The sequence below is a fragment of the Manis pentadactyla genome, chromosome 1 (genome assembly GCF_030020395.1).
Source record: "Manis pentadactyla isolate mManPen7 chromosome 1, mManPen7.hap1, whole genome shotgun sequence".
NCBI lineage: Eukaryota > Metazoa > Chordata > Mammalia > Pholidota > Manidae > Manis > Manis pentadactyla.
The window spans coordinates 150,930,431-150,951,125 of NC_080019.1; the positions used below are offsets into that span (position 1 = coordinate 150,930,431).

At 34.0% G+C, this 20,695-nt stretch overlaps 1 protein-coding gene across 5 annotated transcripts in view; it reads left to right on the plus strand.

The window, feature by feature from the left end:
* EPHA3 (EPH receptor A3) overlaps positions 1-20,695 on the plus strand; it is a 376,254-nt gene that overhangs the window by 623 nt on the left and 354,936 nt on the right. For all 5 annotated transcript variants that reach the window (XM_057501930.1, XM_036898999.2, XM_036899008.2 and 2 more), the window contains exon 2: positions 17,725-17,789. In XM_057501930.1, the coding sequence (XP_057357913.1) occupies positions 17,725-17,789 (65 nt within the window). The remainder of the gene's footprint in view (positions 1-17,724; positions 17,790-20,695) is intronic.

Here is a 20,695-nt window from a genome sequence, read left to right on the forward strand (position 1 = left end):
CTCCTCTCTGGATTCTATAGTATGTTTAAAGGTAATGACAGGTTATTCCTATTTAGGATTATGGCATGTATGAATGGACTAAGGGGGTATCAGAGTTTTTTGAAGTGGAGGTGTGTGTGTGTGTGAGTATGTGTGTGTGCGTGAGCGCGTGTGCGTGTTTATGTTGCATTTGCTGTATTGAAGTAATGTGTATCCCACCAGGCGATGGTTTGCTCCATGGTACAGGTTCTAATGAGCAGCATATGCCACATTAACATAAGTAATATTTGCAGGAATTACAATAAGCTTAGGTTGGATTCTCTTTGTTTATGGGCTTATGTACGAAAAGGAGAATGCATTTAATGAATAGTGAAAAGCTCCTGGGTAGATATAGTAAATAACTGAATAGCAAATTAAGAATGTCCATAAGCACAAATGGCTTTTCCCTGATGTTGGGTTATTTATTTTCCTTGTAATGGGCATTCATCCCCTTTCAATGTATTAACGTGCAAACCTAATATTAAGGACACCAGTGTTTCCTATGAGTGTGTACTTGATAGATTCATTGCCTTTCTCCTGTACACCTTTTGTGATCTATTCCTAATGATTCGTGGATATAATCATTAACTCTTAAGACAAACTTCTCTGAATAATGGATTGCTTTAAAGCAATACTTAGAACTTTGATTTCCTCTTAATCATTTTGAACTTAAAACAGTAACATTTATCAATTTATTTTGCAATTTAACAATACTGAACAATTGATGTGCAAATGATTTATTTTATATTATGTTGCTAAAAATATATTGGCAAGCCAATACTGTTGTATGTTATATACATTTTTTTAAAAAACACAAGAAAAAACTCAAAATATACAGTTAACTTTTTAATTAAATCTAAAAACTGTCTCTCATATTCGTTGACCTACTTTCACTACTAATAGAGCAGATTAAATTTCATTCTTAGTTACTGCCTTAATCAGTTTGGCAGATTTCATAAATTATCTCTTTTTTAAATTGGGAAATGGAAAATCCTAAAATATAAGGACGAAGAAAATCAACTGCCTTATGAGTGACTTTTTTTTTTTTTTTTTTACAAATCAAATTAAAATGTTTATTTGAAAGTAATGGTTAATCATTCATCATGAAAGAAAGGCAAGACTGGTCATCTGTATAAAGAGTAACATCAATAAGTTAAAATTAGTGTTTAATCTTTCGGTTTTTAAAGATATTAAAGTATTGACTAACTACAAAATAATGATACTATTTCCATATTGCTAAGATAAATTATACTTCTCCAGAAGGAATACTTACAAACTATTTAAACAATGGATTTTACTGAATCCATAATGCACAGGGATATATATCTGAGAGTCCATATTTTTGTGGAAAACACAACCTTTCAGTAAATTGCAAGATAATAAAAGAGCTTTCAAACTTACACTTTTATAAAATTAATGAATATTAATTTAATGAAATAATAATTAAATGCAAATTGCTTTTAAACAACACCTTGCATATGTTTGGTTATATAATACATATTATTATACAGGTAGGTACATACTAACAATATGCATATAGAAACATAAATATATTAAGAAAACTGGCATAACTGAATTTAATTTGTTTTTGTGCAAGTTTATCCATTGTTCCTGGGCTCATTCTTTCTTATGGGTAGTATCCCCTTTCCTTTCTGAGGTCATGAAGGGAAGCTTTGAAACAAAATTTTAAATGGATGATTTAACTCTGATAACATTTGAATGAAGTTTTAAATATTATACAGTAGGATAGATCTTATTTGAGTTGAGCAACATGAAAAGTGAAAAATCCAAGTATTTGCCAAGATTTCCATCCAATTCTTTTAACAATGTTATTTGAATAGAAAGCAATGCTTCTGAAACTTCATATGTTGGGTGGAAGGAATAATAAAATGAATCTCATTAATATATCTCTCATATGTATTTGGAGAACTGAAATATAAAATACTAGGTTAAATTTACAATATTATGCTAAATATTATATTTCAACACTGTAGAAAATTTATTAAATATTTAAAAGTAAAATTTAGTAGAATTTATTCAGCAATCTAATAGGAAGTGAGGCATAATAGAACTAAGCAGGAACAAAATCAAGCCATTGAGTTAATTGCTAGGAAACTTGCCATACTGTGATTTGTTTTTTAAATTTAAGATTTGATAATCAAATATTAATATTACAATCCCATGTGTCCATAAGAAAAAAACTTAGAAAAAGCTTAATAAGAACTTCTGTTTTATTACTCTAGTTACAAATAACTTTCTAATATGCTTTCAAGAAAATGATTCTGGTTAATACTTTGTATCATTGGCTTCCCCAATGATAACAGATTATTCATAAATCAATGATTTTCCATCCAGATTGGCCAATATATGTAAATAGAAATTTTATAAAAGTTGCATAAAACTTTTAAAAAATCTCGTCAGGTCTCTCTGTTTACATAACATGCCAAGAAAGATTTCAAATTGGAAATCAACTACTTTTCATGTCAAAATAGGATTGGTACATTAGTTACTATTAGCAAAGTTCATATTGTTACTCCCTGTTTCCTATTCCAAATGGATAATGATAATGGTAAATAGAAACAACTTTGAAAGTGGTTAAAACTTGACGCAAAGTTAAGTATCAACTATTATTACCTCATTTTCTTTTGGTATTGGATAAATACTCTCTTTAAACACTTTTCTACATTTAAAGCAGTCTGAGGCAGAATGCACTGCTTTTTCATCAGGACATAATACACTAAATCATTTTTCTCTCAAAAAATGATTGCAAATTGGATTAGCATTTACACATATAGCTCTTTACAATGGAAATTACAGTTTGCAAAATAAAAATGAATAAAACTGTACTTGCATATTTACAATATTACATATTTTGGGAAACTTTCATTGGAGTGGCTGGGACACCATTTCTTTGAAAAATATCTCACTAAACATATATCTCCTAAGTACTAGAGTAGACTGTGATTCTTTAAAGCCTGAAGTAAAAACTTGCAGATGAACACTGTATCCTTCCCTTTGAATATCAGGCAAATGTTGGAAACAATAAACATTTAAATAATGGATTCCTCCCTTTTAAAAAATTGCTATGAATTGGCATCACTTGTCATATATAAACACATCCTCAAATATAATACATTGTGATTGAAACATTAATAGAGAACTAAGCTATCATATCATCTTTATAGGCTTTTTTTTTTTGAAGAGGGTTTACGTTTGCTTTTAATAGCATTTCATCATGCTAGACTAAATAATTGAATGCACTATACATTTTTGTAATTTAATAGCTCTTCTAATAGCTTGCCCTTACTTCCCCCCATCCAACAGTTATAACTGTGCTATTTGCCTGGAGGTAGGAGAAACCTTAATTTCACTATTTTATAACCCACAACAGTTAACACTTGACCTAGGTCATTAACAGGATTATCAGCAAATTTGTTTAAGCTTTTACTGACAACCTGAATTGCTACGATAATATTTTGATTGTGCCGGAAAGAAACTTCTTGTAACCTCTCGAAATCTATCATGAAATTCATTCATTCTGAATCTATATCTTCCCAAAGATTCATATTGATAACAATAACTCAGCAGGGTAAGTGTTCAAGTTTCCTTACACCCATTCTCCTTTTGTGCTTCATACATCACACCATTCTAGTCCTTACACTAAGTGAGCAATTAAAACTATTTTTAATAGTAAATATTCTGCCAATAACAAATCTTTATGAACACAAACCAGCTCCATTGTAACTACCAACATTTTCAAATTTATACTTTTTAATTATAGGTGCTGTAGTTATCAGTTTTCTGCCTATTTTAAGATATGAAGTCAATTGGTTATATTTATAACTCAGAAGCAACTGAAACTATAAAAGGGAAAGGATGTATAATAAAACACTTGCTACATGTTAGATCATAGTTGAATTTTATATAAAGTTGTCTTTTCCATGAAACACTAGATATTGGAAGTTAAAATGAAAAGCACTTAAAATTAATATAAAAACTTTAAACAAAGTGATATACACAATCAGAACTTAAGGGCATTTTTTAAACATTGTTTAGTGGGTTCAAGAAGTTTCCTGTAAAGCTTTTTTATTACTTGAATTTAATTATGGTTTGCTTCTTGTTCATATAAACAATTTAGCAGTTTCACGTTGACTCAGGAAATTTATTATCCTTAAAGAATGGATTTAGTAAGATTATCATATTTATATATTATCCACATTTTCATATTCCAATTTTGGTGTGTTCTTTAGGGTCCCTCATTTTTAATAGTTTCTTACAATAATTTTCCTTATAAAGATCCCTAAATGTTAAAATTGCTTCTGAAACTTCAGAATTTTTCTGAAATGAAATATATGTAATTTTTAAATATCAAATAATCAGTTACATATGCAAAGGATTTTTAAGGGGAAAACATTTCCACAGTATATTTGATTTACTAACTTCAACACAAATGGAAACAGCAAGAACTGTTCTTAAGAGTTACATTTTCCAAGTCATAAAATCTTCAAGAAAGTATTAATAAAACTTTCCACAAATCATCAAAACTCGGTAAGTTCTTACAGACATTTACTTACTAAGGAATCTGTAATGTGGGTTATCTTCGATTTTAGTCATTTTTCAATGATTTTGCTTGGCATAAATACTAGATTTAAGGGGAAATACGTATTTCTTGGAGGAACACTGTATTTTACAAATCATTTTCTGTCAAGATCTTCAATTTTTATTTTTTAATATACACATTTTCCTTTAAAACATTTAATAAACCTTGTCTTTTAATTCCTGCTTGATAAAAGATTTAGAAGAAACAGATGCAGGTGTCCCCTTTTTGGTTCTGTTTTCAGAGATCTGGAGTTTTTCACTAGGGAGCGTCAATGAAGGGCTTTTACCAAGTGTACAAGTAGCTTTCTACAGATTTTTCAAATAAAGGGGTGACTGGTGGTGTGAACGTTCATTATATTATCCATCCAGTTGTACTGAAAACCAGAACTCGAAATTTATTTCTTAAAAATTTGAAAAACCCAAGATAATTCTCTGTAATGACTTGAAAAGTAAAAGTAATGCTGTGACATATAAAATGCAAATGATTCCAAGCCACAGATCAATCTAGAAAGATGCTCCTCGGAATGCGGGTGTGGGCACACGTGAGCCCCTTGATTTCACTCTCTGGGTTTGTTACCAGCTGCCTAGTATCAGATGGTTCTAGGAATCTGGCAAGAGGTTTTCTCTTGGAAAAGTATGAAAGTCAGCAAGTTTTAGTTTCCCTCCTACCAGCTTTCCTTGAAATAAAAAAGGATGGTCCATGACATAGAAAAAACAGTCTTTCAAGCAAAAGGAAAACAAAAAGTTGATTAGAAAGATGGAGAGGTAGAGAAGGAGAAATGTTCTAAAACCAATGTTAATATATAAATATTTGGCCTAAAAGTAAAAAACATTTATTACTTACAACATCTGGCTGACCAATTTTTATTAAATCCTTAAAAACCTGCACATTGAAAAAGGGGGGCGGGTGTACTTTTGTTTGTTGCTCCTCTCGTTTGTACACTGTTGATTTTTCCTCAGAAGAAAATATTATCCAGGAAAGTTTTAAGAGTGTAAGCCAAAAATGTGTCTCCTTCGGGCGAATAAATGCATGTGGAGGGTGGATGGAATCAAAACCAGTTAGCAAATAAAGCCTCCAACTTGGAGTGATGTTATTAAACTGGAAGCCTAGAGTGTGCAACCCCCCCTCCCTTCATTTTCAAAACCACGTCCTGCTGTTCCAGTCAAAGCAAAGGGTGAAAATCCGCATAATCCAAACCAACATGGTGAAGTCACAATAATAGGCGAGGAAGGAGGGAAAAACGAGTGGCAGCACTGTACAAACGAGCTGCTGGGAGTGATCTCAGCGGGGCACTGGGGTGGCCCGCAGGGGCTGCGGCGCTTCTTTTCCCTCCGTTACACCCCCCACATTCGATAATGCAGTAGTGGTTAAATTTCAGAAGTGTGCCCTGCGGAATTTTAGCACGAAGCAGGAGCGTAGCGGCAGTCTCGTGGCAACAGAGACGAGCCGGCGCTCCTCGCTGCCACCACACCCACCACCGAGGCGTCTGAGGCAAACTGTTCCGCCGCCAGCACCAGGCGCGCGGGGCAGGGGGAAACGAGGTCGCGCGCCAATTCGCCGCTTTTCCCGCCGCGTCGGGTCAAAGATCAGATCCTAAACACCTAACTCCTGCGTCCGCGACCCAAGCCCTCGGGAGGACGGGGGGGTTTTGTGCGCCGCTGTCTCGGCGCTCGCGGTCTCAGCCCGTGGCCCCGCGCTGCGAGCTGGCCGCGGCCCCCCCGGGGACCAGGCGGGCGGAGAGCGCTGGCGGAGCGCGGGCTGCTCGGGCTTCGGCCCTCCGCGCGGGGCCGGCAGCCGTGAGACGCGGCGGCGGGAGCGAGGTCGCCGAGTAACGCGGGGACGCGCGCGGGGAGCGGCCGCGGGCCGCAGGCAGGCAAACGCGCGCCCTCTGCCTGCGGCCGCGGAGCTACTGGCGCTCGCGGGGCGGTGTCCTCCTCTCCACCTGGACTCGCCTCACCTGGGGTCGGCCCCGCCCAGAGAGCGCGGGAGGATCGGGTGGGCCAGGTACGTCCCGACTTTCTCAGTAGACTTTGCTCCGAAATCTAAGTGCCCCCCCCGCCCCATTTCGCTGTCAGCCGGCCACTCCATTCGGTGTCCGGAGGTGGCGCGGTCTTCCTGCCCTCCGTGTTCGCGCACGCACCGTGTGACAGATGGAGGAGGGGTACACTCCTGCAGGGTTCCTAGAACTCCCCGCGCTTCGGAAGGTGCCTCGCCCCTAGCCGGCTAGGTTGGGACGGAGGGGAGCGCCTGAAACGTCCGGTGTCCTGCCCTCCGCTCTCTGACCCGTCCCTTTGCTAAGTTCTTGATCTTTCAGATGATTTGCATTCCTTCAGACTAAAATGAGAAGACTTTCAGTTTTCTTTAAAGCCACCTAGTAATGTCACCTGTTAGGTCTCTCGTGAGAACTGTAAGTGGCAATGTTCCATAATCTTCCCTCCCCTCCCTCACACCGCCCCCGCCCACCCCCGGGCACAATCGAAAGTCACCAGTTTTCTTCTCCAGCGGCGTGTTTGATTGGCACCATTTTATTAAAACAGGATTTTCCCTCTTCGGATTTTGGGAGTACACCTGGGATGGGCCAGAGAGGGTTTCTAGGAGCGGTGTTACCAAGACAGGTTAGTTGGATGATGCTGATGTTTCTGTGGTTGTGGGATCTCTAGCGTTTTCCATAGAAGATAGAACTGTTGAATGCAGGGGACTCCCAGACTAAATACGCACAAGAGCCTTGCCCAAACTTGAGGTAATAATTGCACAGCGTCCCACTGGGTAGAAAGTTTTTTTCCCCCTTTCGTTATCATTTGCCTTATACTGGACCTAATTTAATCATTAAAGCAGCCCCCAAATAGTTATTATATATATCTCCCACTGTTACAACTGAGGAAACTGAGGGAACTAATCATAATAATGTAGTATCTGAGCTAGGCCCTCTCATCTTTGTCTTTTGATTTTAACCGCATGTATTTTCTCCTGTATACAAATGCCTGTGAATTAGGAAGGCATCCTTCCACTCAGGAAAAGCATTAGCTTCTCAACATAGTGACTACACTAACTTTTCTTGTGCTTTGCAAGAATAACTTAGAAATATCCAGTGTATTGGAAGGAAAAATTATGCTTAAAAGTACTTTAAAAAAAGTAAAGAGTACTTGGAAACTGCAGTGTTGACATAAGTTATGATTATCTGCATGAGTGTGGGACACACTAAGAAAATAAAGAATTGATGTGATCAGAGGAACAGGAGAAAATGTCTGTTATCTTTTCTTCACACATCCTTACCTCTGTCTTCCTTTCCTGACACATGCTTTTCCTCACCCTGGAAAACAGATTTTATCAGGAATTCCACACACAGAGATTCTGAGACAATTGTCAATATAATCCTTATGTTATTATTTAGGGTTTATATTATAAAAATGAGTGTGAATTAACTATTGGAATTGTCACAGAAGTCAGTAATGCAGAAAAATAGAACATTGTCTAATGTCTAGCCTTTAGTCCTTGTAGAAACATTTCCCCATTTAAAAGATAATTTATAAATTACTTAAATGAGAAAATAACATAATAATTTCTCTCTTCTTTCATAAAAACACTTGTACTCTAAGTGGAGGCACTGAAAAAAGGTAGCTAAAACAGGGTTTTGAAAGGTAGCAAATTAAGTTGGGGCAATTACATTTTTCATGTGGGTATTTCAGCACATATGTTTTGCATTAATTGCTGCAATAAATTCTGTTAACCTGGCAAAGAGCAAAAATAGCATATTGATGACATCAGGCTTCCAAATCAGAATGCTGCTTTTAGTATCTTGCTTTCTTCACTGTAATGTGCGAAAAAAAAAAAAGTTTTCCAACTTGCTATCCTTTATGTTCTAATGAATTATCCAACCTCTCAAGCTATTGGCACATTTTCCGTGAGCCAAGTGTAGGCTTAGCAACATTTTTTTGTATTGCTTCTGGCAAATTAGAGTCCACAACTACCTTCCCTACTTTTTACTTTTTTTAATTGATAAATTTGAGTTTGTGGAATCCACTCAAATCAAGCAAAGGTAAACTTGACTGTATAGTCTCCAAACTGAGTTGCCACTCCTTTTAAGACAAAAATTTTGACTGATGGCGTGGCAGGGTCTCAAAAGGGACTGGAGCAAAGGGAGAAGCCTGGGTTAATTTAATTGCTGGTAAGTCTATTTAATCAATATCGAAATAGTTTTGTCTTCAATTTTATGTGTATTCATTAAGAGAAGGCTAATTTATTTTCTTTCTGTAATTGTTAAGAAAGATGAATAAACTCTACAGGTCCTGTAAAGAGTAGATCGTGTCCTCCACTTCCTCTTCCCTTCTTCTCTTGATAAAAATATAAGGCTTTAAAATAAACTTTTTGCCAGTGATAAAGTTGATTGGTTTTCAGTAAATGAGAAGTTTAGACATTTCCTATCTACCTCAGGATAACTAATAGAAATAGAACAACTTGTTAATAGTTAACATATATTTATTTCCTGATTTTTAAACCTAGTTTAACAATCAAAGTCTGTAGGTTTTAGAAGGATTTTTTCATTATTATTATTACTGCATATGATAGTCTTCACATTGAGGAGAAGTCAGGCTGGGAAGCTGATTTGCAAGGGCTTCCATATAGATCATGTAACTAATCCTCTAGGCAAGCAGAACACTGCTCCGAGAAAAGTCTACTTGTAGCACTGTGTGTGTGTGTGTGACTACTAGTATTGTCTCCTTACAGGACAGCTATCCTCATCCCACACTGGGCAGTTTTATGGGTGAATATATAACTTTTGGAATAAAGATGGTATAAAATTCTGTATTTCTGAGTCAAAAATTGGTGATGGGAAAAATATAAACTATTTGCTTAAGTTATTTGTCACTATCTAATTTGGTTCATTTTTCCCACCTGAATGCCTAATCTACATATAATATTTAAAGATAGAATAAAGGTAGAGTTATGTCCAAGTTGTGATTTTTTTCTTTCAATGTGCCAAAGCTATTTGTGGTAGATTTTGCATTTTAACAGAATGTAAACAACTGGTATAATCACAGAAACTATAAATATAAATTACATTGGATTGTTATTCTTTTAATATAAACTCCATCAAATGTAGCTGTTGCCAAATATTGAAATGTTTTTAAAGGGGGAGAATAAAAAGGAATAGCATTTTTCTCTTGATTTACTTTTGCTATCTGGTTTACCATAGATAAGTTAATACTCATTTGCATTGGATAACTCAAACTTGTGATAAACTCAGATTTCATTATGGTGTTCTTGACATTTCTGATCTGAAATTATAATGCTTTGATAGCCCTTGTTTACTGAAAAAAAGATTAGTCATAATTATATGTATTTCATCTGACTGAACAAGTTAGACTAATCTATTCTGATAATAATGGTTTCCCTATATTTTGAGGTATAACTGCTTTCCTTAAACATTTGTACATTGATAAGGACATTTTTTTCTTACCTTGCTTATAAGTGATCTCCAAAATCATTCTAAGGGTTTAATGTCTTAAAAAATCTGTATAGAATTATGAAAGAAAAAAAAACCCTAAAAAATATAAAGTTATTAATGTCTCTTTAAATTTCCCTTTCCAGAGGTGATTTTTTTGAAGCCAATTAAGAATAGATTTTCTGTTTGGCCAGGTTTGTAGTAGATTTATTACTCTACCTCTAGCAGTGAAAACTTTAGAACCCTACATATAATTTCAAAGGTACAAATTTAAAAACCATTAATATGAATCAAGAAAAATGTTAAAATCAACTCACCTTTCATATTGCAATAATTTGTTGATTGTATTTGTTTATTTGCCAAACAGAGCACACCTGAGTATTACATACTTTTTGGAAAAGAAGGTTTTAGGGAATGATACATTCTATGCCCTTGGAGATAACTTAAGTGAGACAGATGACCACAAAATCAATACTTCTATAGAAAATTGTGTTTTAACATAGATATGAAAATCACAAAAAGTGCAATACAAATCTTGAGAGAAGGGTGTAGTTCCCAAAATAGAGACCCTGAGATATAGGCAAGATACTTCCTTAAGATAAACATTAATCATATCAGTAATAGTAAATAAAAACAAGGGGGAGGAGATAAAATGATCTGCTTAATTTCATGTGGTAGGGATGATTATAGCCTGATTTTTTTTTACTGAATATATATAGAAAACTTTAAAAATAGCTTGAATGCATACACAAGTGTATATGTATATATATATATATATATGTGTGTGTGTGTGTGTGTGTGTGTGTGTGTGTGTAAAAAGCACTATGAAAGAACTAAACATTCAGAAATAGCTATTTTTAACAAGCATATATCTAAGCTCATTGTAAATTCTGGGTAAGCTCATGCCTGCAGGTGTGTGTGAGTGTATTGGAAACACATGATTGAGTATTAAAAAAGAACCATCCCATAACAGAAGCTACTATAGGTGTTATTACCCTACAGAAAATCATACTGCATTATGAAGAGTGTATTTATAATATTGCACTATTACAAAATAATTATGACTAACACTAGCAGGAAAAATCACATTGAGGTTTTTCTGAATTGTACCTTCTCTTGCAGAGTTAAATTGTTTGCTGATTATCACCAGCAATGATAGTTTGAAACTTTCCATTCATACCATGCTCCTAAGATGGAAAATAAAGGGATAGAGTTTTGAATTAACTTGATAAGGATGTGGCACCTCATTTGTTCCTTTGTGGGTCTTTATAAAGTCCTATATTAATACTTGAAGGCTTTGCTTATGTATGTGTGTGTGTGTGTGTGTGTGTGTGTGTGTGTGTATCTATATTGTCATTGACATCAGTCATGATGTATAACATAAACTCCAGATGTAGTTATCTTCCAGAATAGGATGAAGTCAAAGTTATATTCCAATTTTAATATTCTAGAAATTTAAACCAATTTATTTTAAATTTAAACATGTGACATAAAAATGTCCAGAGAATGTGTTTAAGTTGAAATTTAATTTTGTGACTGTGGTTTTTATTCCCTTTTCTAAACTTTTGTATTCTTATATCCAAGGGACTTCAAGGCACATTTTTATTTCTAAAAGAAATATGTTAGAGTTGATCTGTTGACCAGCTTCTTAGTCTGTTCCAATTTTATAGCCACCAGTCAAACCCTGACTAAACAGATAACTTGTTTAGTAGTTGAAGGTTGATAATCAGGATTTTGTGATATAATTTAAAATATATTGCAAGACAACCTGAGTTTATAGTGTGAAATCAAAATGTTTATTCTAAAATTTGAGCACCTATTTGCCTTAATGGTTATTTATCTGGTTTTCTAATTGAATACCATATTTTCATTTTTTACTTTTTAATCTGTCAAAAATCTTTCTGAATTAGAAATAAGCAACTTGTTCTGTGTCTAGAACACTTTAAAAAGCAAAATGTGCTTAAAAGTGCAATGTTTACATAATCATTAATGTTCTACTTTTAGTAGCTTTTACATTTTGGGAAACACATTTCATTTGTCTAAATAATTCATAATATTGGTTGATAATGCACAGAAGCAAAGATCTGCTATTCTAGGGACTATTATTAAAGCTGAGTTGTTAATGTACTAAAACTTCACTGACAGTAGAACATCCCCACTCATTTATGTGAAAGGATTATTTTATTACTAGGACACATTTCCTAATGATAATTTGATAGCTGTTTTCTTCCATAATAATATTGATAACAAAGTGACATTTAAATTTCTCAGATTAAAAAGAAAAAAAGGAAAATTTTAACACTTCAGAACTAGCATAAGGTTTACATTTACTTAAGTATCCGGGTTTCAAGTAGAATTTTGGTCTGTTTTATTTCCTTGAATGACTCTAGTCATGAAAACGCAGATATCTTACTGTGAGATGTGTGTTTTGATTCCAATCAGTTCTTCCTGCTGTTGGCAAAGATTGAGATGAGGCAGCTAATTACAGTTTCTTTTGTAATTAGGACTTGTATAGAAGTAAATCCAAAATTATTCCTCAGGAGATAAAGCTAATAAAAAAGTATAAGTTAGTGTACACCCTTGTCCAGAAATTTGCTTACATCTAAGTAAACCACTAAGATACCTTGTGACAAAAGAGATTTCCATAGGAATGTCTAGCAGTACAGGATTTTTTCTTTAATTTTTACATAATAATTTCAGCAGGTCATTTGATGTAGAAATTATTATATTAATATTTCTATGACACAAATTCCTATAAAATTTAACATAGTTTAAAGGAAGGTTTATCTGCACACAATATATTATAGTTGACTTGATTTATAGTCAAAAAAGCATAGTTATAATTTTTGTTTTATAAAATAGAATACTAACTAGATCTATGAAAAATGTTTTAATTATGTTTTGGGTGGAAACAAATATAAATAAGACCACCTCAGGAGCTATTAAACTAACAATATGTAGTCACAGAAGATAAAATTTATGTTGAAATACATAAACTCATTAATAAAATGATGCCTTATCTAAATTACTTCTCAATGGGCATTGCCTGATACATACAGTAAAAATGGAAAGCTGAGTTTTGATGGACTCTTGTCAGAAAATACATCTTGATTTCTTAATCCCATGGTTGATCAGAGTTCTACACAGACAATTACATCATGGAGAACAAAATTTATTACTTCCCATATCATTTTCTTCTATTTGTGACATTTACGTATAACCTAGAAGCAGGTTAAATGACCCTTCTGTTACCTGTAGCCTAGAGCAAACCCACTCTTTTTATCATAGCAGAAGTGATGAAAATGATAAAAGTAAGTAGTATACAAGTAACGTGGCTGGCACATTTATAGTGATGGTGTGAACAGGAAAGGAAATATTATTATTCTTTATTAAAAGTGAGATGTAATCAAAAGATGGGTTTGTGTTTTCTGTTTAGGGGTTTTATAGTTATTTCCATTTGGCTTTAAAGCCACCTTATAACTGAAAGTTTTACAAGAGAACATGTCTGCTCTTGTAAGAGTCTGAAATTCTTTAGCCATTAAACCTGGCTGTCCACCCTGAAATGATTATTTGATCATTTTTATAACTCAGTATTTTTATAAAATGCAAAAATAGCATTACCACACATGGAATTGATGTGTTATTAGATAATTGAAAAGATCTTCCAATTCATAAGAAATTGTGGCATTTAAATTAAAAAATATTTTAGCACTGTCTGCATATTTGCAGCACTTAAACTATCTACAAGAGGTGAATATTATTTTAACTGTCAGTGTTTCTAAGTAGACAGGTAGGTAGTCACTGTGAATCAGAAATTTGAAATGTCCTTGAATAAAATCTTGGTGTGTTAAAGACTCTGTAATAGTGAAAACTCCAGAAATTTATACTTATAGTTTTTAATCTGTCCTAACTGGGAACATTGGCTTCATACACTTATTTTAATAGTCCTTTAAATAAATGCATTCTTATTAGTGAAAAGGTAAGATGGTTTAAGTTCTTAGTACAGACAAATCTCTGTAATATTGTTAGTACAAATGAAGGAAGGAGTGGGCATTTCACTGCATCTCTCCAACGGAGATTATGGTGGAGGATTGGAAGAGAGAAAGTCTCCTGGGCATAATAAATCCACAATACAGCTGAGTGTAAACCGTGACAGTAAAGATCAGTGGCAACAATGGAGAGCAAGGTTTTTTCCTTTCCAGAAGCACTTAAACCAGTTTGAGTCACTTTTCTCTGTACATTATTCATATTCCTTTACTCCATTCTACACCTTCTAATTCCCATCCAGACACCATACTGCCTTTTGTTCAGCACATTTCTGCCTACCTGGAATTTCACATTACTGCCTACCTGGAAGCCAACCCAAGGAATCTAAGGATTCCCGGTTTTCATAAATATAAACCCCTTCACCTATTCATACATCTTTTCTATTCGAAAGCAGTAAGACTAAATAAAGTATGTGAAAGAAACTCAGAACCATATCCATCCAGACTTTGGCCAATAATTTCTAGATTCAATATTGCCACAAAGCAGTTATATCTCAATTTAAATATTGGAGTCATAACACTTAAAAGTGTGTCTAATTTAAATCACTTTAATTTCAGAAATTAATATATGCCGTTTAGTTCTTTGTGTAGAAAATGTTATGAAATTAATGAAATGACATGTTTCCTGTTACAAACCAAAAAATATCTAAAAATCACACCATTAGAATATGAAAACTGGGTAGGGACAATTTATATTTTGATAAATAACCTGGCAATAGTCTGTTATTAAAGAATTAAACCATCCCCCATCTACCCTTAGGAATAATTTCCTAAATCTTTTTTGTTAAAATTCATCACTGTGGACTCAAATTTTTCAGCACTTGAAATAAATCTTCCCTGTTGTAACTTAGTAATATCCAGGCTACAGTATAGTATTTGCACACAGTTCTTTCTTCCTTTTTCTTCCCTGGTAAAATGAGTTGTGACACTGCTTAAAAGGCTATGATCGTGTCTGCCTCTTTTTTAGAAGAGGAAAACATTAGTGACCAAGTTGTTGCTTGTATCAGTGCAAGGTTAGGTTGTTCTGCAATGTTAGATTTAATCCGTGTATCCAGAGAAATTACAACAGGCTGACTTTCAAATTCCATTAACTTTTTCTTCTTTTTATTTCAATTATAATCTCAGATTGCTATGCAGCAGGTCACAGGTGATTCAATATTTATATCCTGGGAAGTTGCAGTTTAGCAGTCATTCACTTTAAAGTAGCTAGAATTCTTAGATTGTGTTATTCTTACTTGCCTATAAACAAAAGACACCATATAACCTAAAAATAAGTGCTTTTAAAAATGTTTTGATTTCACTTTTCTCTATTAGGTCATACACTGATGGTTGGTTATAAGTATAGTTCAGAAGCCAAAATGGAACTGATAGTTAATGCAGTAATTGTACAAGAATGGTGAATCTGTGTGATGCTATGAATTCATGGTGGCTTTAAGTACATTTATATTACTTGATTGTCACAACAACGTCATGAGATAACCAGGGCAGTTATAATTATGTTTGATAGACAACATAATCAGAATCACGAGTTAATTGTGTTTTCCTCATTCATGCTAAATGGAGTGCACTAAAAATTCAATTTTTGAGTAAATGCAATGAATTTAGTTGTCTGTTACACTTATTTTAATTGGCCATGTGACATAGTTCTTTTTGGTTTAGCTATTCTCCTTTGAGTAAACACCAAATGCTGATGTGGTTAGACCAGTCCTTTTCCACTCATTATCATCAGAGAAAACTTACAGGTATTTAGTTCTTAGTTATCAACCTACATTCTAATGAGCAACTTACTAAATGGAGACAATATTTATATCTTCTTTGTCTCAAACACTTTTTTCCCTTTGGTTTCTAATATGCCATTCGCCTTAGCATATGGAGTGACACATATTCATCATTTAGTACATATTCAATTATTGCATGCATGCAAAATATAGTGAACCATTAAACCCCCAAAGGCACTGCAAATATGACCGAATAATATATGAACATTGGCATTGTACATTCTACTATGCAAATCCTATGTAAAACTCAGAGAAATCAACTGTTAACTGTGATAGAACCAACAACTGACCTAGGCATGTCTTTATCAGAGTGATCGTTGACAACAACATGGTAGAGGTGAAGATATGTTCTCATGTTGTCAAAAATTTTCTAACATTGATTAATCTGAAATATTACCTGTAGCAATGATTAATCAGTAGAGGGTTTTTAAATAAATCATTCTTGAGAAATAATTTCAATATAATCAAGCATACTGTTAATTTCCAAACTGATATCCTGGGAAATAATTCCATGATGGAAATTGCATTATGTAATCCATGCAGCAACTGTCTTCTCTTATCTAAATATAATTCTTCTCTTTGGGATTAAATTGTGAGAAAATATCTTTAATCATTAAGGAATTCCAGTGTGATAGGTTAAGATTATGTGTTTTGTTGCACTAGCAAAACTTAAAGAAGCTAACTTTGAGAATTTTATCTCTTCTAACTTACTGATCAGCTTTTTAATGTATATTTATCATCTAACCAACTAACCAGATATCTTTCTTTAAAAAGCAGTGCTTGGACATTTATAATTATAATATCTACCAAATATATGATTTTTTTCTTAACAATTATAAGATTAATGTGTCCTTTGTTAGAAATAAACCGGCATGATTAAAGAATTGGCATGTATCAGGATACACTTTATAGACAAAACATGGACGTGTATTAACATTACATTTCAATTTATGCATATATAGAATTTTCAAAATTGACTTTCTTTTATTGTATTTATTGATTCACCTGCTTTGGCTCATGTTAATAATACATGCATATTTTATGTAAACTTCCTCTACATCTTCCATTAGTCAATTGTGGGATTGTTTCCTGATTTAGAAGAAGGATGAGGTAAAACCATTGTTTTCATTATTTAACAAATCAACAAAGTGAGCCTTTATTATTGATTAAATTTGAAGTATCTTTTTACATCTTAATTTCTAATCCATTACAAATCAATACTCTGTGTTGAAAATAAATAATTTGCCTTTCTTTTTAAATAATATATTCAAAATTTAACCATATTCATGTTATATTTTATTACTCATCAGACTTTTTAATAACCAGCAAAATTCTGAATAAAATCATTAAAAACTGGGTAACAATAGTTTCTTAACTAAAGAAGCCATATCATCTATGCATAAACAGAAGTATTGATTCATTATGGAAGCATATTTAATAAATTATAGTGAAATCATATGTAAATTGATCAACTATATCCTTGCAGTTATTTTTGATACTATTAGTATTAATCTTTCCTATTTTGCATTTTACTGTTTCCTCTTTAAACCTGTAATTATTTTGTCAAAAATTATTGATATATTGAATGTTTGAGTATCTTGATCAACAAACACAGTTTAAAAGGCCACAAAACTTTTTGATTCCTTAACTTTCCCTGTGTTGCTTTTCTTTGCAATTTCCTTCTTATTTCCATCATTCTCATAATGAAAATGAAGAATCATGTGTTTTAAACATGTTGATATTGTTATATTAGCAACAAAAGAAACTTCACCTTAACAGAGGCAAACTGAAGGAATTCATTCCTCTTAACTGTGTTTGTGTATTTGTGTTTTCTTTTAGTTAATCTACTGGATTCAAAAACTATTCAAGGGGAGCTGGGCTGGATCTCTTACCCATCACATGGGGTGAGTTTAGTCAACTATTAAAAGGGAACATGATCTGTCTGCTGCCTCTCCTAGAGAGCAGAAGGAAATTATTGGTATGTTCTCTAAAGTGAACTCCTGTATTTCTGTTGACAAGTTGTTTATCAGTGTATTCAACGCATAGACCAACACAGCCTAATATTTGTGCCCAATGAAATTATAGAGAATTTTGAAATTATTTATTTTCTTCTGAATTTACCAATTTCTTGACCGGACTAATTACATCCTTCAATTATCACTGGCATCATATAGATGATCTAAGGGTGATCATCTAACATTTTTTGTAATGTGATCAGAATAGGCGAATTGAGAAGATTCCAAATATCAAGTGTGTAGAAAGTGTGTACTTGGAGTCCTCCAGAGTTGTAGCCTTAAAATCCACCTTGGTGACGGCTCCAAGCAGGGCAGGGGCTATTCTTCAATAGTATAAACCCATGTTTCCTTAATTTCTTCGTTTAAAATGTCTATAACTTGTCTACATCAATGTAAAACTGGGGATTTGATTTAGTAAAAAGTTGGCTGCCTTTAAATTTCAACCTTTTTCAATACCTTTAGTGCTTTACCAAACCAGACACAGATAACTAAGGTGTGTGGCATTTTGGTGACCCAAGTGTTTATGATGAGACTTTGTGCAAGAAATTTTTTCTTCTCTTTTTTTCAGAAAAAAAGAGTCATACATTTGGCAAATTCTTGTTCTTATAAAATTTTGTAATAAGTGCCTAAACGTTCTTTTTTTTTCCCCTCAAGTATAGCCTATGGAAAATAAAAAGTGCTATTTGGAAATGCTTGTGATAGGAACAAATGTGTGTATTCCTTTTCTTTCCACTCTAGTTCTCTTTTCAAAAGTTATAATTATTTCTACTTAATATTGGTGTTCAGTCTTTGATTTTTTGTGCCTAAACATACAAGTTTTTATGGTACTACCAGCTGCTTCTTCACCAAGGGATGTTTTACATCAGGGATACTTCATCTGTCTGTCATCTTTGTATCTGCTTCTCTTTCTGGTACACCTTGATACTGACACAGTGCTAAAACCTATCACATAATCAGGCCTTGGTTAGTGCTTCAGAGGGGAATATGCAGTAAGCCAGAATTTGTTTTTCCCATAGGTGTAAAAGGAATCAAATGTTTAGGATAAAAACACATCCTGTGTAGTCATAAAGAGTGAATCAAAATTTAAGATTGAGCTGGAAAACTCATTTAAAACTGACCAACCCAAAGTCAAACCTAACTTTAATTCTGACTTTTAAAATTTGGGTTTTTCATTAGTCCATCAGATGACATATCATAGAAACTTGCTGCCTATGAGTATATAAAAAGCAAAAACCATAATGACATTTTACTAACTCCATGTTGTCCTTTAAAGATGATATAAAGAAAACACATTTCTATATATTGAGAATTTGGGGAGAATACTGTGTAAATGAATTTTATCAGATTGATCTCATAAATTCTGTGATGAAGCAGCATTGGCACCTCTGCGTCCAGGGGTGCAGCAGGGGAGGGTGGGGGAAGTGTTCTAGAGCCCTGCCACACACAGTGCGGTGCGTGCGGCAAGCAGCGACATCGATTCTCGGGGGCCCCTTAGAGATGCAGGCTCTCAGCACCATCCTGGACTCTACGAATCAGAATCTGCACCTTATCATCATCCCCAGGTTATTCCTAAGCACACTGAATTTAAGAAGCACTCCTCAGGATAATTTACCTTGATTTTTCCCACCTCGTGGCCAAGTTCCTGTCCCCATTTTGCCTGGACTCTCTTAGGGTTTTATCAGCAGTTTTTAGTTTCTGCTTTGGCTTGCTGTTGCCCAAGAGAGCCCACTGAGGTGCCTGGGCCTCCTCATCATTGCAGTCCTGGTGGCCCCCTTGCAGCAGTGTCTTCCTATTTACTGAGGCATTAATAGCCTAAAACAGTTGGCCAAGCTCTCCAAGTTTATCATTTAAAATGTGCAAGGAGAAAAAAAAAATCTCCCCAACAGGTCATGGTATTTATAACACCTCAAGACCCCAAAGCTAAAACAATGAAAAGAAAAAGAGAATCAAATATGTGAATTATTGTCCTGTAGTAATGTGTAGTGTATTTTTCCTTTAAATGTTCTCCCTAAATTATGTTAATCCTAACATCCATGGGGAAATAAGTAGTGCTAATTTAGAAAATGTTAATAATATTAATTTCTTTTTGAGAAACTGGGGAAAGTCTTGAGTAAAAACACTCTATAGTCAATTTAGGTTTGAAACTTAACATCCCTGCTTGTATTATTGTTTGGGCCTTTAGATTCAATTGATTTTTGTTGCCTAAATATTGCCACTTTCAACATTACAAAGATAGATTTATTTTGTGTTTGTTTTTATTTTAAAGGAAATAATTAAAATTATGGTGATAAGTTTGCTACAAAATTGTTTTTCCATAAAAAATTATATGTAATAGCAGAAACAGCTTTGAACTTGTTATTGTTTAATTGATTAACCTTAATAAATAGTAGTGCATCTGTCTGTAGGATAACTAAAATATGAATGTAAATTTCAGAGGCAAAAATTAGAATAACAGTGCCATACTATATTGAATCACTAAAAATCCTGCACTCTCACGTGTGTGGATGTGTGTGAGAACATTCCAGTTCTACTCTTTTAGTAAATTTCAATTATACAATACAGTGTTTAATTACAGTCATCATGTTTCACATGAGATCCTCAGACTTTATTCATCTTACAGCTCAAAGTTTGTCTTCTTTTACCAATCCCCAGGCTCTGGGGTACACTTTTCTCCTCTCTGTTTCTATGGGTTTGACTTTTTTAGGGGGATTCTACATATCAGTGATACCATGCAGTATTTGTGGTTCTCTGCCTGGCTATTTCACTTGGCATGATGCCCTCAAGGACCGTCCATG